Genomic DNA, 22,232 nt, shown 5'->3' with positions numbered 1-22,232 from the left:
CATCAACCTACTAGCAATGGGGGAGAAAACATAGCATGTCGCAACAAAAGCTTGATTCGAGGCGTCAGCAAAACAAAACACTGCCGTCTCTTTCAAAAACAAAAGCCCCTTAGCGCCCCGGGACGGGAGTGGGGGACGGCCCTGCGCGCAGGCAACAGCAGCACCGGCTCTACGAAGTCTGAATCGAATCTTTCTGTTGGCTTTCCCAATTCATTCGTGAATAAGAAAAAAAGGGCTAGAAGCGAGCGCTTCTAGCTGTTTCGCCTGCTTCTTATTATGGCGGCTATGTTGGCGTGGCGGAAATGAACGAAAAGCGATATGAACGTGCAATTTTCAAATCGATTGATAGATAGCCTGATCTGTTCTGATAGATCGAAAGAGTAGGAATGGATAGAGAGGGAATCCATCAATAATAAGGGGAAATCTCCTATTTTTATCTATTGATGAGACAACCATCTATTCTTGATCCATCAGAAAAAAATCGATATGTATCTGATGGAGTCTACTACATCGTACGTAGAACGCCCAAGCGCTTTTTAGGCCAGCTCAGTCAGTTCTCTTATCCATCGGTCCAATGCACTGGGCTCATCTCATGGAGGGAAAAGCCAAAATGCAGTTGTGTTGTTGTTCGCCGCCTCGACGCATTCCCCTCTCTCCCCGGCATCGTCCCACACAGAAAGAAAGAGCACAGAGCCCCGGCCCGACCTGTAGGTCCGCTAACGTAAAGCGAGGAGTTGAGCCCGAACTGGCAAACCGAAGTAACTTTCGGAACCATACTTCCTACAGCTAACACGTGTCCAGTTCAGCGGGAACGCGCAGCGCAAACGAACGTGAGCTGCTATACCAAATCCCCCGCTGGCCATCGGGGACCGAGTGGTAAAGCCATGATCCGCAGGGGAACGGATCACTCATTCTTCCATTGGGGACAGGTGCACGAACGACAACTCCAAACGTCACACATCCGTCGCCTACCTACCGTTTAGGTGGCACCAGCGAGATCCAGCTAAGGTAAGGAACTTCGTGTCGCGGCTGCTCCACTCCGCCACGGTCCCATGAACTGAACTTCGTTGCCTTCCCGCGCGCGAAGCGAATGGGCGCTGTGCTGTGGGTCAGTTTCGGGGCGGGGGGCAAATAGAGATCAGAAGAATGATTCATTTGGATCGACGAGCTTTTTCAGCCCCAAAACTAAGAATCAATGGAATGTCCGTCTATCCATGAATATCTATTCTATCTGTATATCTAGGGAATCTCTTTATACATATAAAATTATATTATGGCATGATATGATCGCCTAGCTGTAGCCGCAGCATATCAGCTGCGCTCAACATGCGGGATTTCTGTTGGATCAGATCTTTCGCTTTGACGGAAGCTTTTGGACCTAGCGAAAAGGACTTTAAGCCTTTGCGCAAGCAAGCGCGAGAGAAGCAAGCAAAGTAGAAGCTTTGCCAGAAGCAAGACGAGGAAGCGGAGTTGTCGTATAAGCCCCCCGACCGACTAAAATACAACAGTCGCGACCTACTTTGATTCAAAAGAAAGGCGAAGGGTTTGGCAACAAGCAAACGGCTTTCTATCAGAGTAGCAAGGGTTCCAAACCTGCCATATCCCTTAACTACTTAAGTACCAAAGGCTGCTTTCGGTTGGTTTCATAAGGGGGCTGTTCACTACAAGCTATCAGCGCTGCCTTAGATTGAACGTCGACTTATCTTATTGCCGTTCAATCTCTGGGGCGGGTTTCCGCTGAGAACGGAGTAGTGTTCGTGTCCAAAGGCGAACAACGCCCTAGCTTCTAGAGTTCGCTGCTTTTCCCAGGCCGGAGAAGAGCTTATACTGCTCGCCTTTGTTTGATATGTTCATTCAGTACCAATACAAACTCCAACTACACAAAAAAGGAAGGGCCGCTATAGAAGCTAAAAGTAGCCTATAGTAGAGTAGTCGGCCTAACAAAAGCGTCACGGCAACATAAAATTCCCCTTATGAATGTATCTTAAGTAGGGGGCTTAGGCCGCCCGCCTACCAATCAAAGAGGCTGAGAGTAAGCGTAAGCTCACCCGTAAGCTCGAAGAGCTTCCCTTCATTCGCTTCGCGGGAGCCGCACAGCACATAGCTGGAAGTCAGAGGGCCCATACTACCTGCCTAACCCCTCGCTCCGAGGGACCGTAGATCGGAAAGCGCCTTCTAAACCACCCCATTTATCCAAAAGAGAAGGGAAGGGGCCTATTTACTTGCATGACCCCTGCAGATTTTACCCTATCTACACCCGGAGCCAATCCCCTATCGGCCCTGCCGCCACGCCGCAGAACGGGAGCTCGTGTGGAACCTTTTATTTCTGGCGTAACAGCGGTGGAACGTAACAAAATATTACGGTCGCGTAACATAAGGGCCGGAGGTACGGTAAACTCGGCCAAAATATGACACCCAAGGGGCCGGGCGCGCACAATCCTATCCTATCCGAGTCCGAGTTTACCCCTTGCACTTCGGACAGCCGTCCGTAGCATCATAAGGAGGACCCCCCTTTCGAGGTAAAAAAACGGTACATAGGAGGCTGGTCTTTCTCAACGTGGCGTGGTGTATAGCACGCAAAACCTTTCGATACAAGAAGGGGCCGTTCACATGAAAGAAGAGAAGAAAGAAAGGAGTGATTCTCTTCTTTCTCTTTCTTGAGGGGGAAAGAGAAATAGGGTCTTATGGAGGGAGGGGGGGAAAGGATTGGGCCTACCTATCCCGATAGGACCTCATAAAGGAACGGGAGCTGTTGAGAGGTTCCATATTGCCGAGCCGAAGGGCAGCACTTCTGTACGTGATCGTAGTATGTCACGTCGTCTCGTCCCCGCAGCATTGAAGAGTACCTATGCACTATTTCCGGTTCACTGATAAGGAAGATAGAGTTGGGGTGGGGGTCTACGATGTGATACTCAAGTATGACCCGGGGAGATACATGCTAACTATGGGTAGGAAGCAGGAACCATTATGTAAATAATTTTAGGGAGTTACGGATCTCTTATACTACCATCGATCGACAGAACGGAACGACTAGAAAAAGAAGTGAAGTTAGAAAGCCGTATGATAGGCGGTAACTATCTTGTACGGTTCGGGGGGTAATCGGCGTACTCCGATCAGTGGGGGAGAATTTTTGGCTCTATCGAACATACAGGGAATTGGAGGTAGCATTCTACCGATGTTAAGTCATGGACTGGTTCCTTCAGCCCTTTTTCTATGTGTTGGTGTTCTATATGACCGACATAAGACTCGACTTGTTAGATATTACGGAGGTTCAGTGAGCACCATGCCGAATCTCTCTACCATTTCCTTCTCTTCCACTTTGGCCAATATGAGTTCACCCGGTACTAGCAGCTTTATCGGGGAATTTCCCATCTTAGTAGGAGCTTTCCAAAGAAATAGCTTAGTAGCCACATTAGCAGCGCTTGGGATGATTTTAGGCGCGGCGTATTCCCTTTGGCTATATAATCGTTTGGTTTCTGGAAATTTAAAAGCCGATTTCCTCCATAAATTCTCCGATCCAAATGGCAGAGAAGTTTCTATATTTATACCCTTTCTTGTTGGAGGGGCGACCGTCCGTTGAACTACCAAAGAAAAAAGGGTAAACCAATGTGATCATGACATTGTAGGTGCTTGCGATGGGACGGATGCGACTTCCCTCAGTTGGTTTGGGTGGCATAGCCCGTTGCAGAAGTCCCCCCTTTTTTTGATCCATTTCTTTAGTGGGAGCCAAAGCTTTACTTTACTAAAAAAATAAGGCTCGCGCAGGGGCCGTTTTTTGGCTGAGCCGTATCTTGCTGGGTGGGACCGAGATAAAGAAAGGACGGGGGGCAACCATACATGGTACTTCTCGACCGTGTCTCCGAGGGACAGTTGAACGGGCGATTCATGAATGCAGCCGGGTTGGACGAGCCAATAACTCGAACGCGTTCGGTCTGTTTTTTGAGCAAGAATCACAGCGTTACCTTACCTTCACCATGATACGGACTCCAAGTTCTTAATGGCAGAGCACGAGGTGATTTATCATCAATATGATGATGGGAATGGAAACCAGAAGCACGACCGGGGTCTTCGTGGTCCAAGATAATAAAACCATCAATAACAGTAACGTAAGCATGAGACTTTTTGGTAGTACCGGTGAACCAGATGGCCGCGGCGATGGAATCTGGGACGGAGGACTCGTAGTATCTCTCTAGATCTGGCAAAGCGAAAGACCCCCTAACGTAATTCGAATGGGGGCTAACCTGACCGCTGAGCCCACCCTGGCCTCGCAGGGCGGGCCCCCGCGGTTGCGAGCCATAGCTTATGGCTAGAGCAATGGGGGGGGCGGAGAGAACAGTAAGGAGAACGAGCGCTCCGCCCGCCTTTCGGGCGGCAGGAGCTGCGGGCAAGTGCTTGGTAGGCCAACAGCCCAGTGAACCGGGCGGGGCACTCGACGCAAGGGGAGCACACTGAGCAAGTACGATAAAATTTCCCCGCTCCACTTTATTAAAAGCAAGGAGGTCAAACCAAGGACCTATGGAAGTCGGGGCTCGTCCCCGGTCAATATTGGATCAAACAATAGGGGGCCGTAGCACTGACCTCTTTTTTTATTGATTCAATACAATAGGGGAAAGATCGTACAGTTCCCTACCGAGACAACAGAAACTCTCAACGGATCCTCCGCGCGCTGGGCGTACCTTTTCTGTGTGTCTTTCTCGTGGCGGGAACAGAACAACAGGGAAAGACCCGGCCGACCTGCCCAGGGCTCGAGGGCGAGCTTTATTTAAGAGAGAATGGGGAGTGAGTCGAAAGGCTTCCGTTTCCGTTCTTGGTTGGGGGCTTTCGGGCTCCTCTCGATCTTATTCGTAGTTGGGAAGGGGGAAGGAGTCTAAATCAATGGACATTAATGAACCATCATTGATGGACGTTGCACATGACACGATCAATTCGACTCAAGGTCCGGCGCTAATAGAAGTTGCTGACTCTCCTAGCAGCGAAGGGCAGTCCTTTTTTCGTAGTAATAGTGGGCGGGTCTCATGAGATCTTTTAGAGGATTCCTTATCACGCCACGCACGGGGATCTTTCCATTGATAGGTAAGAGGGCTCCTCTCTTAGCGTTTCACACTAAGCAATAAAACTACCTCTCCCTATGGTCGAGCTTGTTTTATTTCAGAACCTTAGCGCAAGCACTAAGTAAGCAAGCTACCTTGAACAGACTCTTAAGGGTTAAGTTACTACCTGCCTCTACGGAAGAGGTGTACTTTGTACCGCCCGGAGGTCATATAGATCGAAACCCAGAGCAATAAGAACGAAAGTTCTACCCACAGCTACAACTACTGGCGCTTCAAAAGGCTTAAGGCGCTACTGAATTTTTTCATTTAGGTCGTGTAATAGGAAGGTGTAAGCCTAGAAAGCCTTTGGTACTTCGGCAGGGCGAGCTGCCCTTAAACCAAAAAAGATTTGGAACCCTTCCCCTATTTCTGCATTTAATTCTCTAGCCTCAAACAAAATGATAAAAAAGGGGAGGCCTTCGCATTCCTAATCCGGTGGGGGGCCAGACGGCTTTGTTTGCCCCAGCTTGGCGAATCGCATCCCCGCGCAACGACATTGTGCGCCCCTTATCGTTCTCGCTCAGTGTTTGCAACGGCTGGGGAGGCAGTCGTAGAAGCGAAGCCTATCGCCACGCCGACCATCAAATACGAGATCGGGCCTCTTCTCAAAGATTTGATGGAATGGCCCAGCCCACCCAAGAGCGCTTGTGTCATATGGGAACTCATGGCTGGAAACAATCCTTATGGTTTTGGTATCCGGTAGGAATAATAAGAATAAAAGTCCGGGTTGGTTGGTGAGCCTAGTGATAGGAGACTATCTAGCTTGGTTCGGAGAGCACTTGTTGGGTTAAAGATTTTTTTGCTAAATGTTACGGCCTAAATGCTGAACTATTGACCCTACTTGTTCGGATGGGTGTTCACCCCAAAGTGTTCCCGGATTGCATGCATACATCCGTAAGTAACTTAGTGCAACACGGCAAATTTCATTGAGAGGAATCAGCAAAGAAAAGAAAAACGGGTCAACATCTTATTAAGATTTGATGGTTGCATTACTGTGAGATGCCCAAAGACTCCCGTGCCTTTCTTGGTTGGACCAACCAGATTTCCGACAAGTCTTTCTGTTATAGCAAGAAGCGGAATCGAAGGGGTTGGTTGAAAGGTAAGGATAGCATGATTGACTGGTTGCGGGTCCTTTGGATCATGGGCCACAGCTACTTGGGTAGAGACCGCTGAACATCATTTTGACAGGCCGAGGCTATATGGGCTTAGGCCTTTTGATGGCTATCATTTTCTGGGCTATTTGGAAGGGTTAACTAATTATGTATATAAGCAGTCAAACAAGATCGGATGGAATCTAGCCTGACAAGCAGGCAATGGTTGCTTTGCTTCCTCGATCTATTCTATATTCTATGGTGAGTAAAGCGCGTCTTGCGAGTCAAGAGAGGGATCGGAAAAACTGGAGGGCCCAGCGAGCCCACGAAATGGGGTCTGTGGGACGAGAACCCTACACCAGTTGAGACCCTTTCGTGCCCACGGCATACCGAAAGCCATTAGCAACTTTGTGACGGGGGCGACCATGGCATGGATTAACTAACAAGATTAAATAGCTATCATAAAAAAGCATGAATTGAACGTCTCTAGCTTTAAAACCCCGTCTTTTTCGCCGCGCGATAGAAGCCTAAACTAGCTAAGCTAAGTACGTCTGCAATAGCGCGGGAAGAGCCCCTACCCTATAGTTTGAAACTCGCTCTGAATCAAAGAAGCTAGCATAGCATAGCGAAAATATGCTCGACATTTTTTTATATTATTATACAAGATGCTCAACCATTTCTCAAGACTATATAACTAATCAATGCTACACTCACTGGTAACGAACAGCAGGAATCGCATACAAAAGTTCACAATAAGTTTGCCAATCCACCGGTGAAGATAAAGGCACATCCTGAGAAAGAAACTCTAGCTCGACGAAGGGCCATAGAAGTGCGCTTAGCGCATTAATCAGGCTGTGAAGTGAAGGTCACAGGGGCTATGAGACCCGATTAAGCGTAGGAATTAGTGCTGGAAGCCCTTGTAGTAAGCATAAAATTAAAAGTAGCCCCAAGCTTATGAATAAGCTCAAGATAGTCAAGATGGGTGGAGTAGGGCTGGTCTAAGACAAGACAGACCGATCTCTATTCTCCTGCTCGCGTTTACAAGGTTTCCCACTCACTCTATTGAGTTACAGCCCTTGTTGGGTTCTGCAAGGAAGCATCTCGATAGGTCCGCAACCTGTGCTGTGGTTGATGCCCCGCCCGAGCTCTAATTCCATACTCGATTTGCCGGTTCTTCGTCCGAGCGGAGAATGAAAAAAGTCTTGTTTTCTTTCTTTGGCTGCGGGAAGTCTCTCTCATGCCGTGCTATTGCTCCTGATGCGGTAGTGGACTTTAACTTTACTTTAAAGGGCTTCCGTTTATGGTTGGGATAAATTACCGTTGGAGGTTACTCTAGTGACGAATTGATCTGTACGCTCAATCGCTGCTACGCTTTCTTAGTTTGGCTTTGTCGAGGGGGATCTAAATCTAAAAGCTGGATGAGTTAAGAATCCAGCGAAGTAAGGTTCGGAATTGAATAGAAGAGAAAGATGCTAGCTCGCCCGACCAATGTCAAACAACTAAAATATGTGGCTCAGTCTTTACTACACAGCTCTAATAGCCAGACTCAAAAGTAGGCGAACACTCATGCTTATACTCAGAAGAATTACGGTACTATGGCTATAGTATGAACTGTCTCCTTAGCCTTGGCTAGTTTGGCCTACTACCTTTTCCTTAGTAGTCTCCACAGCGGACGTTCATAACCATTCTCTCACTTTCTTCGACGAAGTTAAGGAATCACCTTAGCTTGCCCTACTTATAAGTTCTAAGGATAAGGGAAGGGTTTTTCTATTCTATCTAGTAGGACTTTTCTTTTCCTTAGAGTGAAAGGATTGAATAAGATAACATGAATCTCAGAGCTTCTTCTACTCCTCTTCGAATTGCTTCAAGCTCGTGCACAAGGATGGAGAAAGGAGGACACCTGACTGTAATCGCGACTTTCGGCTGCCCGGCATGGTCTTTTAAGAAGGTAAATTTACTCGACTTACTTCGCAACTTAACAACTAGCTATCAGACTAGGTACCTGATTCAGGCATCTCGAAATGAAGAAGAAAGCACTAAAAGACTATGCTCTTGGAGGAGGACAGGCATTTGGGACCGTTGTCGCTGGAGATTGAACTTAGTGCTAGGCTTCCGCTTTCGGTCCGGCCCAGGTGATGAAACTGAACGTACTTTGGTTAGTCATTCTGCTTGTATCGACTTCCGTCTGTCCCTCTGTCCCTGATCCTTTCAAGCATAGAATGAAGCGAGTGGGGATTTCCGGGTTTCAGCTGCTTTCTCTGCTCTTAGGTTCGATCTCTTCTCTTATAGGGCCAACCAACGCGCCTATTCTATTACATTCCTTTCCTTTTCCTTTTTCCCTTATTGGGTGAACCTGTCCCATTGCCCGAATCCAGGAATGGTGATGTGACATGGCTTACCTTCGTACCCAAGGGAGGTTTTACCCACCAAGTCCAGCTTTCTTGTTCAAGTCTTGGCTTGCTCTTTTTCCATGTCTGTTGATGGCGCTTGCTATTGAATGTCTTGATTGCGCATAGCCCTTTCATGCTTCTTTGTAGCATACTTTAGATGCTGCGGGATAAACCCTCTTTGAAAGGTATTGAAAGGTAAATGAATGCTTATCCTGTGGATGCGGCATTAGCGGTGTTAGCACTTTCCCTCTTAGAAGGAGGAATCCGCTAAGGCTAGGCACCTTATTCAAAAGGTAGAGATTCATCTTTCAAATGGCCAGTGGAAGAATGCCCTGTGGGACTTGAGGAATAGAGTAGGGCGTTAGGGAGGAATTGGACAAAGCAAATGCCTTTTTGTTCACATGGGATTGATGCCCAGAAGAAAGAAAGGATTGTAGAAAAGATTGGACAGCAAGGCTATAAGGAAGGGACTGAATCCACTAGTGGGACATGCTCATAACAATAGAGCTAGTAAGGCAAGCAAGGTTCTTTATCAGAGAATGGGCTCTTATGGAATGCCTGATTGCATTTGCACATGATTCGTAATAAACAGCCTTTCCGCGTGGATTAGCAATCAAAGCTCTTCTCTGCTCACTCTTGTCTACAATTTCCGGGTTTGAAGGACCGACGGAGCGGTAAGAAGACTAGCTTTCCGTCTTGCCATTCCATTCTTTATGCTGAGAAGCGTCTGTTCACGAATCGGATGTTGCAGATGTGCCATTGAGAATACCGAATCCTCTCTTTGACACTTTACACTAGTAGTAATTTCTTTGCTGTCTTTCGAATTAAGCTTACAATTGAGGTCAATGAGAAGCTTGTAAGTTCCACCTTAAGCTATAGGGATGAGGTGGTCGTACCGCTTCTGGGACCACGATATGCATCACCAGGGGCTGTTTTTCCGACAGGAGCGCTAAAGCCCTTGACTCCTCCGCAGGTAAGCTTGTTCTTCTTCGATATTTTCTTCTTCGTTTGCGTGGATGACCGATTGATGCTATGTGGATGTAGATCACCTGGAGGCCCTTTGGAGATAGGCCTTACGCTGCTAGGCCAGCTGTAGCTATATCTGATCCGTACTTCCTTGCCCGAGTGGAGCTGATATACCTGGACCACGTCGAGTGGTACCTGGGTGAGAGAGTGTTACGGCAGTTTGGGATTTATCAGCCGGTTCCTGATCCGCCACCCCAATCCTTCCATGTATCGCGGACGGGTGGAGCTGCTAGATATAGCTTACTGGAAACTTTAAGAGATCAGATTAGGCACTTCAATGCTGGAGGAGACTTCTTCGAGATGCATTTGACCGACCGCGAGGGCTATGTTGAATGGTATGCTTCAGTGTCCACAGGACCGACCCTATCCTCGTGTTTCAAGGAAAAACTTCTCTCTGTTTTGTTTTCTTTGCCCTTTTTTTTTTGCTAAATAAATCTCTTACCTGCGTTTCGCGGATCTAGCACTTACTCTCTTACTCGAATACACCTCGCTCCGCTCTGGTAGAACCCTATTTTGGTCTCTTGCTTACGGTTCTTTTGACTCTTTGGAAGAATGGGTTATTTGCAAGAATTGGTAGAAGATATCCACGCACAGAGCAAGAAGGAAAGGATGCCGGTTGCTATTCAATCCGGTGTTACAGACTTGCCAATGTTTCGAAAGACGGTGATCATTGCATTGGATTCGATGACTTGCCCTGCAGTCCCCTAGCGCATTCTCTCTTTCGGGGAAACCCTTGGCTTGGACATTGCAAGGAAAGGAAATGGCATTTATCCAAAAGATTTATTCATTACTACTACATAAAGCACTACAGAAAAACAAGGAGGAATTCTATTAATAAATTCTAGAGCAATAGGATCTTAGTTTAGCGCCCTAATCGGCGCAACAGTAAATCCCGCTCCGACTGGAGCACCCGGGCCCGTTCCCCCAATGAAAGATACTCCTGATACCGGGAGTAGCTTCGAAATTCAGCGTCTTGTCGGGCGGTATGCTGTTCCCACAGATCCGTATACTCAGCTGAGTTTAACAGATCCGTGTAGAACTGAGCATGGTGCCCGTCGGTGGAGAGAGATAGAAGAATGGCAGAGAGCGCCGGTTGGTTGAAGGTTACGTTCATTCGCTCGAGTACTAACTCAACCGCAAGATCGAATTGGCACTCGGGAATGAAGAAGCCGAAATCCTCCTTTCCAAAAAAAAGAGTTTTTGATTGTCCTAAGCAACCTGTGGTCACCTCAAATCCTTGTAATAGTTGGAGATATTCTTTGCCCGATAGCTGAGATCTCGCCAAGCATAGCCTATTTAGTTCTAGCATCGGAAGAGCAAGGAAGACTCAAAATATGATGAAAGATATATTCAAGGAGAATGGAGCACTCGTGTTAGCCGAAGGAGTAGGAAGCGCCAACGACGATTGATTGCTATGCAGGCGGCCCTTGAGACGAGGTTATATCAAAAAGAATAAGCATCGTCAGAACGATCCGAAGAAAGTAGGCAGGGGGCAAAGAAAGAGCAAAGGAAAGGCAACTCAATCTCGGTTGAATCAGCCGAAATGAAAAAGGAGGTTTGCTTTGTTTGGGCTTGCGCTTGCCAACTTAAGTGAGAACGTGGAATGTTTCACAGGTTTAATGGGATCCCCTAAATCTCTTAATGCAGGTAATTGAAGGGGGTCCTACCAAGAACATTCCAAAAAACCTCCTAAAGCCAAGGCCCGATGAGAAAGGCGAAACCTGTTCCCAACAGACTTGAAAGTGAAAGTTAGATGACCAGAAAAGGAAAGGGATGTCCGGCAGATGAGAGGCAACTCCTTTGCCTACTCTGCCAAATAAAGCCGACTCTATCTCAGCGAGAATGACGATGACTTTGTCTTCAAAAAAGAGAAGGTTGGCATTATCTTTGCCCATGCCTTAAGGGCTGTACTAGAACTTCCCCCAATCACCGTCCCTGAACAGGCAGACATGACGGACAATCTAAATTACTGCCCTTACCACAGACGTCTGGGTCACACTCTCGAGATCTGCTACACTTTGAAGTCGTGGATCCGGAACAAAATAAATCAGGGGAACATTATCCTTGCTCCAAATTTCTACAAGGATCCTTCACGAACAGAGGACCCAGCACCTGTAACATAGTAGGCTTAGGGAGCAACTCAGATGAAGAGCTTAACTTCCCACAATAAGAAGAAAAGCCTAAGGTGGTAGACCAGATGCAACTCAGAAAAGGGAAGACACTACCCGAACGTCAACCCCCAGTAGCCAAGGACAAAGGAAAAGAGAAGCGGATTGAGATTGAAGAGGATGCCATCTCTCGGCTCTTCGGGATGGCTCCTCTGGAGGGTCGTATCTGTCTGAAAGATCGGACAACATATATTACTCACTCTATGTTTGTTCATCCGCCAATTTCCTCCTGCTGGAACGATGTCACTTATGGGAGGCCAGTGACAGGATAGAACTATCTTTATGATATCCCAAGTGCCCTCACATAATTAATGAATTACGCATATCGATGTACTGTGGGTTGCTGGCCCAGCTCAACGCTATGGTCAAATCCAGGTTGCTGCCTTTATATCTGCCCCACGCCGCTCTGTTCCGCCAAGCGGTAAGGATCTCGCCCGAAAGTGATGTGCTTACAAATGAAACCTTGCCAGTAGTTCATCAAACTTCCCGAGCTCACGAACAGGTCTCTTGCCCTACCGTATGGCAAAGGTACCAAACTACTAGATTGGCCCTGTACAGCCATTTTAGTCTTTTTTTAGCGCGAATCGAATCTTGTTAAGCGTTAGATAAATTCCGGTCTTAAGCAGCCAATTATTCCTGGTATAGTCGTAAATCAGTTGGATTACCATTCTCCATTATTAGTTCTGGGGTGAAGGTAGTTTACTTGCTTACTCGACGAAAAGGAGAGGAGTATACATATGGGGGGAAAGCCCTGAAAGAAGGAATGGGCGCGGAGGTTGCACCTTTGTAATAGTACCATGATCAAAGGGATATAGCATTTCCGGCTTTTGATGTTGCTGCGGTGGCCAACAATGAGAAAAAATCTGTGGTAAGGACGAGAGTGTCAATTGGCTTATTCGATGCTCACTGCCTGAATTTAGGAGTTAACCCGATCGAGATCAGATGATGCAAGGATCGGATTTGATAAACTTTCTGGCAATTCGCCTCTTTCGGGATCTTCTATGACTCTATTAGCTTCTTTCTTCCAACGTCCAACGGAGGTCACTTCGCTCGCCTAAGAAGGAGCTGTGGGACTTTTTGGATCAATTGCTGAGGAGCGGACGATCTTGGCTTAGAGAGATGCGCCTTTTAGCTTGTTATCGCTTTTTAGGTTCTTGCTCTGGTTTCAGGGAATCCCTCACCCAGTTCCATATGGGGATGAATCCAATCCTAGGGCATTAACCTTTCTGGGAAGCCGGTCCCTTTACATAGCCATAATAGGCAGTTTTTTCGAAGTAGCTGCAATTGAATCGGCTGGTCTAGAATCAGCTGCTAGAGAATAGGCCGCTAGGGGTACAGATTTGCTAACTGTTCAATTAACCAGTGTTCTGTTTGCAATTGAATGCGTATCGGCTGTGATTGAATCAGTAAGCGCTGCAGATCTGATCTATAAAGAATGACCCTCATTCGATCTCAGATGGAAAAGGAAGTCAGTTGAATTTGAACGATGCATACCCCTTCCTCATTAACTATGTCATCTCACTTCCTTTAGTTTAGCAGCTCCGGTATCGGTATCGGTAGCATTCACAGCGGATTCTTGAACTAACAACCATGTTAGCAAGCGCTTTCGCTTCGCACCTTGATTTTTTTCTTTCAAACCAACCTTGACTATTGAGATTATCCATCTTCTTTTCCGAATCGAAATAAAACTAGTATCCACCTTCTTCCTTTGCCGGTATCCTACGATCTCTTGACTAAGTCATTTCACACTAAGCACTGAGAACATGGGCCCGTACCGTGCTACTGCCTTGACCTAGGATTCTTTTCCTCACATCGGATTCTGAACTGGAAAACTGAAGCTTGCGAGATTGCTTGGTACCCTTTGCACTGTTTGCAAGCCTTTTCCCCTTGGACAGATAGCGTTGGGAAGGAGAGAAGGATTCGAGAGATTGAGATCGATCTCCCTTCCCCTCTTTCAAGATCAGATCGAGAGTTCCAACAGAACGAGCATTCGCTCTACTTCTTCTTCCCTCTTCAAGCTGTCGAATATAGATAGGAGATCCACTTCAAGGTAGTAAAGGCAAGCGCATAGGCAGGGGATAGGCATTCAAATCACTATCTTCAAATAGCGTAGCGTATATAAGAGAAAGAGTGGCTCGTGCATCTTTTCTTCTTTTAGATAGGCAACGGAAGCAAGCATGAGCGGAAATGATCAATGACTTGAGTTTAGTTCTTGAGTTCGAGCGGGGGTAACATTCCGGTCTTAAGCAAAGCCGTCCTGCCTGTACTGTTCAGTCAGTTGCATATTGGTAAGCATGATTGTAGAAATACAAATAGGCGAAGGAGCTGTTTTCAACAAATTAATATATGGGTGCCTGGTGAATCCACATGATTCAGCCTCAGAACGCCCTTCGTGCCTAAAATTCAAGGGCTTTGATAGGGAAATGCACACACTTGTTGTCGTTTCAGATGCGGTCAAAAAGCGCGTAGAGACTACATATGAGGAAAATGCGAATAGAGATGCGGAAGTTCCTGTTGGAGTTGGAGGTGCAGGAGCAGTGAACATTACTCTTGCAGTAGCTCTTGCAGAAGGAAGAAATGCGGTAAAGAGGAGTCCCAGTCTGGGAGAAGGGGGCCCATCTGTTTCAGAGGGTCCGAAGATTCATTTCAAAAAAACAGGAATGTCAGAGCAGTTAGTCCGCATGCCCCTAACTACCTTGTTCCTGATTGGATTGCTTTCTTAGTGTGGCATCTTTTTGTTCGGGTGATATTTTCATATATAAATGTAGGTAGAGAAAGAGGAAAAACCGCGGATCGTAATACACCACTGGCATGTATGCTGCAACAAGGTAGTTGGTTCTTGTTTGAATGAATGGCTGCCTTGTGATAGCTGGCTGTTAGAAGAGCGGCCAAAGAAAATGTACTGTATCGTGGATGAAAGACAGGCCAAACATATCCCAAACTTCTCGGCACTTCGTTCTGCCCTGGCGGCTATTAAAAAATTCAACAGCAAGTCCCTCGTAGTAGCAAAAAAGTAAGAGTAACAAAGATGCAAGGGAAAAAACAAAGTAGACAAATCCCATCGTCAAAAGGCATTGTCTATCGAATCCGAGCAGCTTCGCTTCCACCTCCGATCTTAGTAAAAAAGGGAAAATAGTAAGGTCGACTTGATGCACCAAATCGGCTAAAATCAGACATGGGAATACCTCTACCTCCTGATCCATTGGGTTCTTAAACTTATTTGAGGTCTGTTACTGGTTTTTCATTAAGATTGTTTTGATCCTCTTCGAGCGGGTCGAGTTATTATAATGTTAAAAATAACAGATCCGTTAATCTTAATAAAACTACCACATTCAAAAGCCGACCCGAATCAGTCCCCAGGTTAGCAACCTTGCGACCCTGTCCTGAATTGTTGTTAGAGATGTCCTTGGGATGAATACGAGGAGGTTTAGCAACAGGTTTCTTTAGACTCGCGTTTTTCATCACCTTAGCCTCGCCCTTGGTAGCTTCACTAGCCTTGGTAGGCATCGGACGAGTCACTCCTGGGATATCTCCAAAGATTGGTCTTTTATGCAACTCAGAAAATTACTCTTCTACATCATCCACATTCTCATTCGCAAGAAGGCCAAAACGTGATCCACTTGTGCGCATTCCAGCATCATTACTTCCAGGAATTTTAGTGTTTTTACGAGCCCTTCTAGTAGTAACCAAATTCCAAGGTCCCAGGGAAGAGTTCCCATCATCAGAAGACTCAACTGCTTTATCTTTATTTGTCCTAATGGAATCATTCAACCTGACAGATTCAGAAGCAGAGTTTACACTCTGATTCATTCCAACATCTAAGCTCCCAGTGGTATCAGAACCCATTGTCGTGCAATTAACTCTCACGTTACCATTGCCCTCTTCCACAACCTTAGAAACAACCGAACCCAGACCAGCCACACATTGAATTTGATCATGACCAATTATCCCACAACGAAAACAAACCTGGGGTAGGCTCTCATACTCCAAACGAATCCATTTACCACGGATCTTCAAACTAGACTTCAAAGGCTTATCCAAGCCGCCCCCCGTTGAGTAAGTAGTATCCGATGGCCGTGAACGGAAGGTGCTATGTCTTGTGACTTGAGTTGCATGGAAAGATAGAGAAGGACGGCTGCCGTGCCTATCTGAAAGTGCTGTGAGGTTTACTTCCCTTTGTGCTGTTCCGAGCTTCTTGTTGAGCCGAGTTGATGCAACTTCGGTTATACCGAAGTTAATGGGGCAATCCAATAAGTAACCCTGGTTCATTGCTGGCCATGATGCATAAATGGAGACCCGATTTCAAGCCTTCTGAGTATAGAATTTCCCTTAGCTGTTTGGATTCGCGGCTAGATATTCATTTATTACTTTAAGACTGATCTCAATCCGATAAGTAAGTGTTCTTCTGGCGAAAAAGCCTTTTGGGTCTTTTTATATGTATCTGCAACAAGATAAGGTCAACGGCAGAACTTCCTAAAAAGCAGAGAATCCCCTGCGACTAAGGGCGAAGAAAGCTCCCCGGATCGAAAAAGACGTAGCCTCGGTTGTCTAGTTGTCTATATAGATGGCGAAGGCAGAAAAAGAGAATCCCCTTGTCTACGCGGAGAAAGGAAAGAGAAATAAGGCCGGCCGAAGAGCCAATTTCTTTTCGTTTCCAAATCGATCAATCCATGCCCTTCTCTTCGGATAGGGATCCCCGTTCTTATGATTTCGTACAATTTATATTCCTATTTTGATTAGATATGAAGATAGTGTTAAAGGGAAAAACGACGATATCTACTTTCATATCTTTACTTTTGGTCCCATACAATTTATGATTAGCTTCTAATCAGATAAGAAAATATCATAGACAAGATAAGAATCTAAATTCCTCTATCTAATCCAAAAAGGAAAGCGCAAATCCATCCTGTACGAATAAATTAACGCATCTGAAAGATTAAAAGACTTTATTCTAGAGGTCTTTCTAGTTACATCGGCCAACTCCGGCTTTCGATCAGGCGAGCGTAACAACTTGGCTCCTACGACAGGAACTTGGAATGGCAATTGCTCCCTACTAGTAGAATGGGGAATCCAAGGCGCAAAAGTATACAGCAAGCCCTTGGTTTCTCCCGCATTGTTTTTGATTCGAATGTGATAGGGATCGGTAATGGCCCAAGGTTCGCTTTGAACTCTCAACCATAATGGATTATCGGCACGCCATCCGGGGGTTCTTGTATGCATAGGCGGCAGAGGGTACCGAAAAATGCGAAAATAAGTCCTATCACTATGCGGATATCTATAAAATCCTGCATTTGCACACCTTTGAATGGAATAAGCTGCGCACGCTGCCCTTGGTTTTCTCTTGCATTGCAAGCACCGCGGGATGCTTATGCTTAACACATGGGATTCGTCATAGCTTTAACTCGAAAACTCCAATCCAATTCAATAGCTTACCCGACTCGATCCATGTTTTTTCCAGCTTCTGCAGTTAAATAGGCCTTTCGTGCGATAAGGAAGAAAGTCCCGTTAAGCAAGTACTAATCATAAGGTGCGAAATGTGATGTATATCAAGACGGAGAAGGAGACGCAAGCGGAAAGATTTAGATTTACATATACAGCTTTATTTAATAAAGAATTGGTAAGAACCCCATATCTTAAGTAAGTAGTTTTATGCCTCATAATAGAAAGGTTGCCACAGTCAAATAGAATGCTGTAGGTATAGGTGGATGAAAAAAATAATGAAATCAAAATAGCGTATGAAATACGCCCAAAAGTCCCATGTTTTTCTGGACCAACCAGATTTCCGACAAGTCTTTCTGTTAGAGCAAGAAGCGGAACTACAAGTGAATCTTTTCCGAAATGGATCCTATCAAATATTTCACATTTTCTATGATCATGTTATTCTTAGGTAGACCACTCGTTAGGCTTGGGTTCGCTTACTTTTATTTGCTTTTTTGGAATTGGCTTTTGGTAAACGCACCTTTTGCTGACATCGATCTTATGCATTTTTTTTCGGACTCTTTGGCCGTGAACTCTGGCTCAATCGCCGATTCCAATTCAGTTCATAATATACCTATCAATGATCCCCCTTTCAATCCTATTGATCAAGAACCTAACAATAATGTAGTACCTCTCGACGTTGTCGATCAATTTCGTATACTCAACCAAGAGACGGAATTGGAACTCTTTGCTCGGATACGACTTCTAGAGAACCGGTTGATTGACGGCTTGCCACCGCAAATGAACTTTGGCGAGTACGAAGCCTTAGTCAGAGGGTTTCTCGATGACACCCTGACCATTGGACACTACCGTAATGTCCTAAGCAATGAGCTCTTTGATCTTCGCCTGTTAGAGTTTAAGGCGAATCTCTTAGAGCAACTCGTCAATTTGTTAATGAGCGAAACAACTGAGCGGCTCACTCAAATATTGGCGGACTCGCCCTTTCGAGAGGGGTCCATAAGGACCGAAGCTCTTTCATTTATCAACGACTTTATGAGTCGTTTAAATCTGAATGACCCACACTCCCCTTTTGATAAAGGATTAGTTGAAGCTATGCTGCGGTACTGGATCCAAGATGCCCAGCAAAACGGGAATCTCTCCGCCGTGTATAGAGAATTCCTCCGGTATTTCCTTGGAAACTAAACCGGCCTTCCCATTTCAATAAAAAAGCCCCGCTCCGGCCCCTCTCTGACAAGGAAAGAAAGAAATAATCTCAATTTTACGACACGATGGCTGTTCTCCACTAACCACAAGTATACAGGGACTCTATATTTCATCTTCGGTGCTATTGCTGGAGTGATGGGCACATGCTTCTCAGTACTGATTCGTATGGAATTAGCACGACCCGGCGATCAAATTCTTGGTGGTAATCATCAACTTTATAATGTTTTAATAACGGCTCACGCTTTTTTAATGATCTTTTTTATGGTTATGCCGGCGATGATAGGCGGATATGGTAATTGGTCTTTTCCTCATTCTGATTTTGGTTTTCGTATCACGGATCTTGCTTCGCGCTTTATGGCGAAAATGCTCACCGGATTGCTTTTTCTTTCTCTCCTGGGTAAAGTAGTATCCCTTTTATTTAATTTTTTTAAGTGGGTATTACTTTATTGTGGCTTCTCGGGGTTTCCAGGGATCCTCACTGCCTGTTCGGTGGTCCCTACCGACCCCGTCCCCCTGCTAGAGTTCTACCTCAATATGCCCCACCAAGACCCAAACTGGGTTAGATATGTGATAGACGTCCTACGCGTCACCCCTCCTGCCGAGATGGCTGCACAAATCCAATCTTTTATTAACCTCGAATCGGCTTCGGCAACTCAAAAGGTTATAATTGACCAGTGCAAAACTATTTTTTTTGAAAAAGAAGATTCGAACTTGTTTATTCCTGAATTCTACTTTGATGTTATGGTTAGTGCATTGTTAGACCAACTCAACGTAGAATTTAATCAAGGAGCACTCTCAAGCATTCTCATATCTCTCTCCACCGATGAGCACCACGCCCCGTTCTACGCAGAGCTCTTAAATTCGGAGCTGTATACTTCTTTTTTGAACGAACATAAAGCAAAGGAAGAAGCGGAGTCTCGTAGTTATTTGAAATACCAGGAATATCTTTCACTAGAGGACAGGGGCCGCGTGCTCCGGGCCGAACGCGATTCGTTGTTGCGTCAGTTAAGCCGGCACCGGGGCTAGGGATCACATATTTAGTAGGACGAGGCCCGCTACGAAGAACCTAACAGAACAAGCAATGCCCCATTTTCTTTGAGAGAGTCTAGTATGATTACACTCCTATTCAGGATATAGTATGTTATCATTGTTTCCTATGATAATAGATCAATAAAACGAGGTTTCGAAGCAAACAAAGTGAGAGCGATTTTAAGGAGAGTGAATTTAAGGAGGACGATGGACCCACTCACGATCTACTAAAAGGCAAGTAGCTTGATATTGGTTCAAATCCAATTCGTGAGAAGAAGCGTCAAATGATTTGGACAGTTGTCGCGCTGGCGGAGCGGGGAGCCTACAGGGAAGATTGGGGCAATGAGGAGCTCGACGAGTATCTGCAGACCCTCTACCCCATCGACTACATCTATCGCTGAACCAACTTCCGAACCGACTGACTCATCTACCGAATCCACAGAACCGACTGCAACTTCATTGACTGAATGAACTGGTGCCTATAAAGGTATAGGCACATCCTGGTGCTGGCTGTAGCCGTGGGAGGTGGGGGTGACTTTCAAGCAATAAATAGGCACAGTTGGAAAGCGATGCGCTCAAGCCTTTATGGATAAATAGGTAGTACAGAAACTCTTCTTTGCGGTGAGCGGTACGTCTAAGTTCCGGGAGTCGCAGATCCATTTTTCTTCCGGTAGTGGAAGGCGAGATGTAGGCCTATCGAAAGTGAAGCTAAAAAAATACAATCTGATTTTCGTTATTAAAGCGGTATCCTAAAAGTACTTTCAAGGAAGGAAGCCCTTTAATGAAAACCGGACCTGAAGAGACGTAGGCCGAGACTAGAGTCCGATCCGAACCTTCACTTTCACCTGAAACCTCGATGTTTAGTGAAGAACAACCAACATGCGAATGCGAGTTTGAAGGTTTCTTTTGCTTGCGATCAATCTAGTGAGCTCTTTCAAGCCCATAGTAGGGCTTTAGGTTCAGACTGAAATCTTTTTCTTTTCGGGCGTTAGTCGAGGGAGGAGAGCGAAGCGAACAAAAGAGGAGGAGGGCGCTAGGCTAAACAGGGTGTCAAGAGCTTGATAGTCGAATAGGTAGAGAAAAATTCGACTCGTGATTTTCAATCAATCAAGGAATGGTTCCAGGATCCTGGCAAACAGGAATGGAGCTTTCGAAGGCAGGCGTAGATCCATTACGCACCGACTCTCACATGGTGGCAGCGTATGGGGTTTTGTATCACGGAACAAGCTACTTCTATCGGTCTAGTCCGATAGAAAGACGTGGGCTAGTTTGTCGAGAGAGGCGTTCGTATTCGACGTGAGTCGGTGGATTCGCCCAACCTATACAAGGGGGCATAGAAAGTTCTAGAACGAATCCGGTGGGTTGGGATTCTTCATTGGTCTTCAAATTTCATCGCCGCATGAACGAGACCCCGGATTAAATATAGCGTCCGGTCGTGATTCAGTTGTCAAGATCGAGACACACGTCGTAGTTTCTCCAACCTGACGGGGAATTATACTCAAGGCAGGCGCTCAGTAGGCCATTCTCAAAGCAGACCCACGGGTGTAGCATGGTCGTCAGCTCATCCCTAACTATAGATAGAGCAGTCGCCAAATCCAATCCACATGAGAGATGAGGAACCGTTAGGACGAGGGAGAGAATCGGGCGAAGGAAAGGATGAATTCCGAAATGCAGTAGTGTTTAGAAAGTTTCCCTCAAATGGATATAGTCCAATGACTAAGCAAGAGCTGACGATTGAACTAGCAATAGCAAGCAAGTAAAGTATTCAATAACCCTAGGAATGGAAAGTGAGGATTGAACTAGCAGGGTTCTATCAATGAAATCAGAATCAATCTGGAATTGTCTAGCTTAGCTATAAAGTGCAATCAATCCAAGAGCAATCCCTGCGCCTTAGTAATGATTGACTGAGAGTAACTAATAAACCTACTCACTCGAAAGTAGCCTTGTCAACTGACTATTAAACCCTCCATTCACAAGCAGTTCTCCAAGACTTCTGCCTTTCCTTGCTTCTTAACTACTCCAGTCTCTCTTAGCCCAGTCCTGAAACGCTAACTAGAGTTCTAGGAAATAAATTAAATTCAGCCTTACGTTAGCGATGAAGCTAGCTTTGAGCTTAGATGGAAGGAACAAGGAATACAAACGAAGAGTAAAGGGAGAGGTGAAGAAAGGCCTGTAGGCGAAGGGGAAGTTATTGCTAACGATGGTATTCATATCGCTGAGTTGGAACACGAAGCAAGCTTTTGGATTAAGTGAAGGCGTGAGGTATCGAACACAAGCTAAGGGTTAGTAAAGTGGCTCAGGTATAGAAAGTTACCTACTACAAAGAGTACCATAGCAATGAAGAGATAGAGATCGTCTATGGATAAGGTTGAGCTAAGCGAGGTAGACTTTACAGACTCTGGATGATCCTATGCTTAATACATTCTCCAATTCAAGTGAGATGCCGAAGGCAAAGTACTTTAAGAAGGGAAGAGCTTGGCCTAGAATGAGCAAGGGATAGAGATGATGGTATGAATGCTTTCATCAACAGAAGTTTCATCCTCGGATTCCTACCTACCCACCTCAGACTTATTCATCATCGTTCTGGTACTGGCCGGCCTAATGCTTTTCCCTCTCCTATCAAGGAATAGGCATAAGTGACTTGCTCAAAGTAGAATGTCATATGAGAAGATGTTTTCAGAATCCTCCCGTTGATGCATTGCTTAGCTAATTGAGTCTCTGTTCTCATCGCTGCTCTGGTTGAATGGAAGGGAGGTAGGCCTTATTTAGGAGTGTACCGATGTTAACGATGGTGGT

The 22,232-nt window shown here is 45.8% G+C and overlaps 1 protein-coding gene across 1 annotated transcript in view; it reads left to right on the top strand.

Moving 5' to 3' along the window:
* Window positions 1-6,020, top strand: part of nad4 (NADH dehydrogenase subunit 4) — an 8,487-nt gene extending 2,467 nt beyond the window's left edge. The window contains exons 3-4 of the mRNA in view: window positions 3,141-3,563; window positions 5,932-6,020. Coding sequence (YP_010438138.1) covers window positions 3,141-3,563; window positions 5,932-6,020 — 512 coding nt within the window. The remainder of the gene's footprint in view (window positions 1-3,140; window positions 3,564-5,931) is intronic.
* The last annotated feature ends 16,212 nt before the right edge of the window (window positions 6,021-22,232 follow it).

The sequence above is a fragment of the mitochondrial genome of Malus sylvestris (genome assembly GCF_916048215.2).
Source record: "Malus sylvestris mitochondrion, complete genome".
Classification (NCBI taxonomy): Eukaryota; Viridiplantae; Streptophyta; class Magnoliopsida; order Rosales; family Rosaceae; genus Malus; species Malus sylvestris.
Note: the sequence above shows the minus strand (reverse complement) of the source record. Positions and strands in the feature narration are given on the sequence as shown.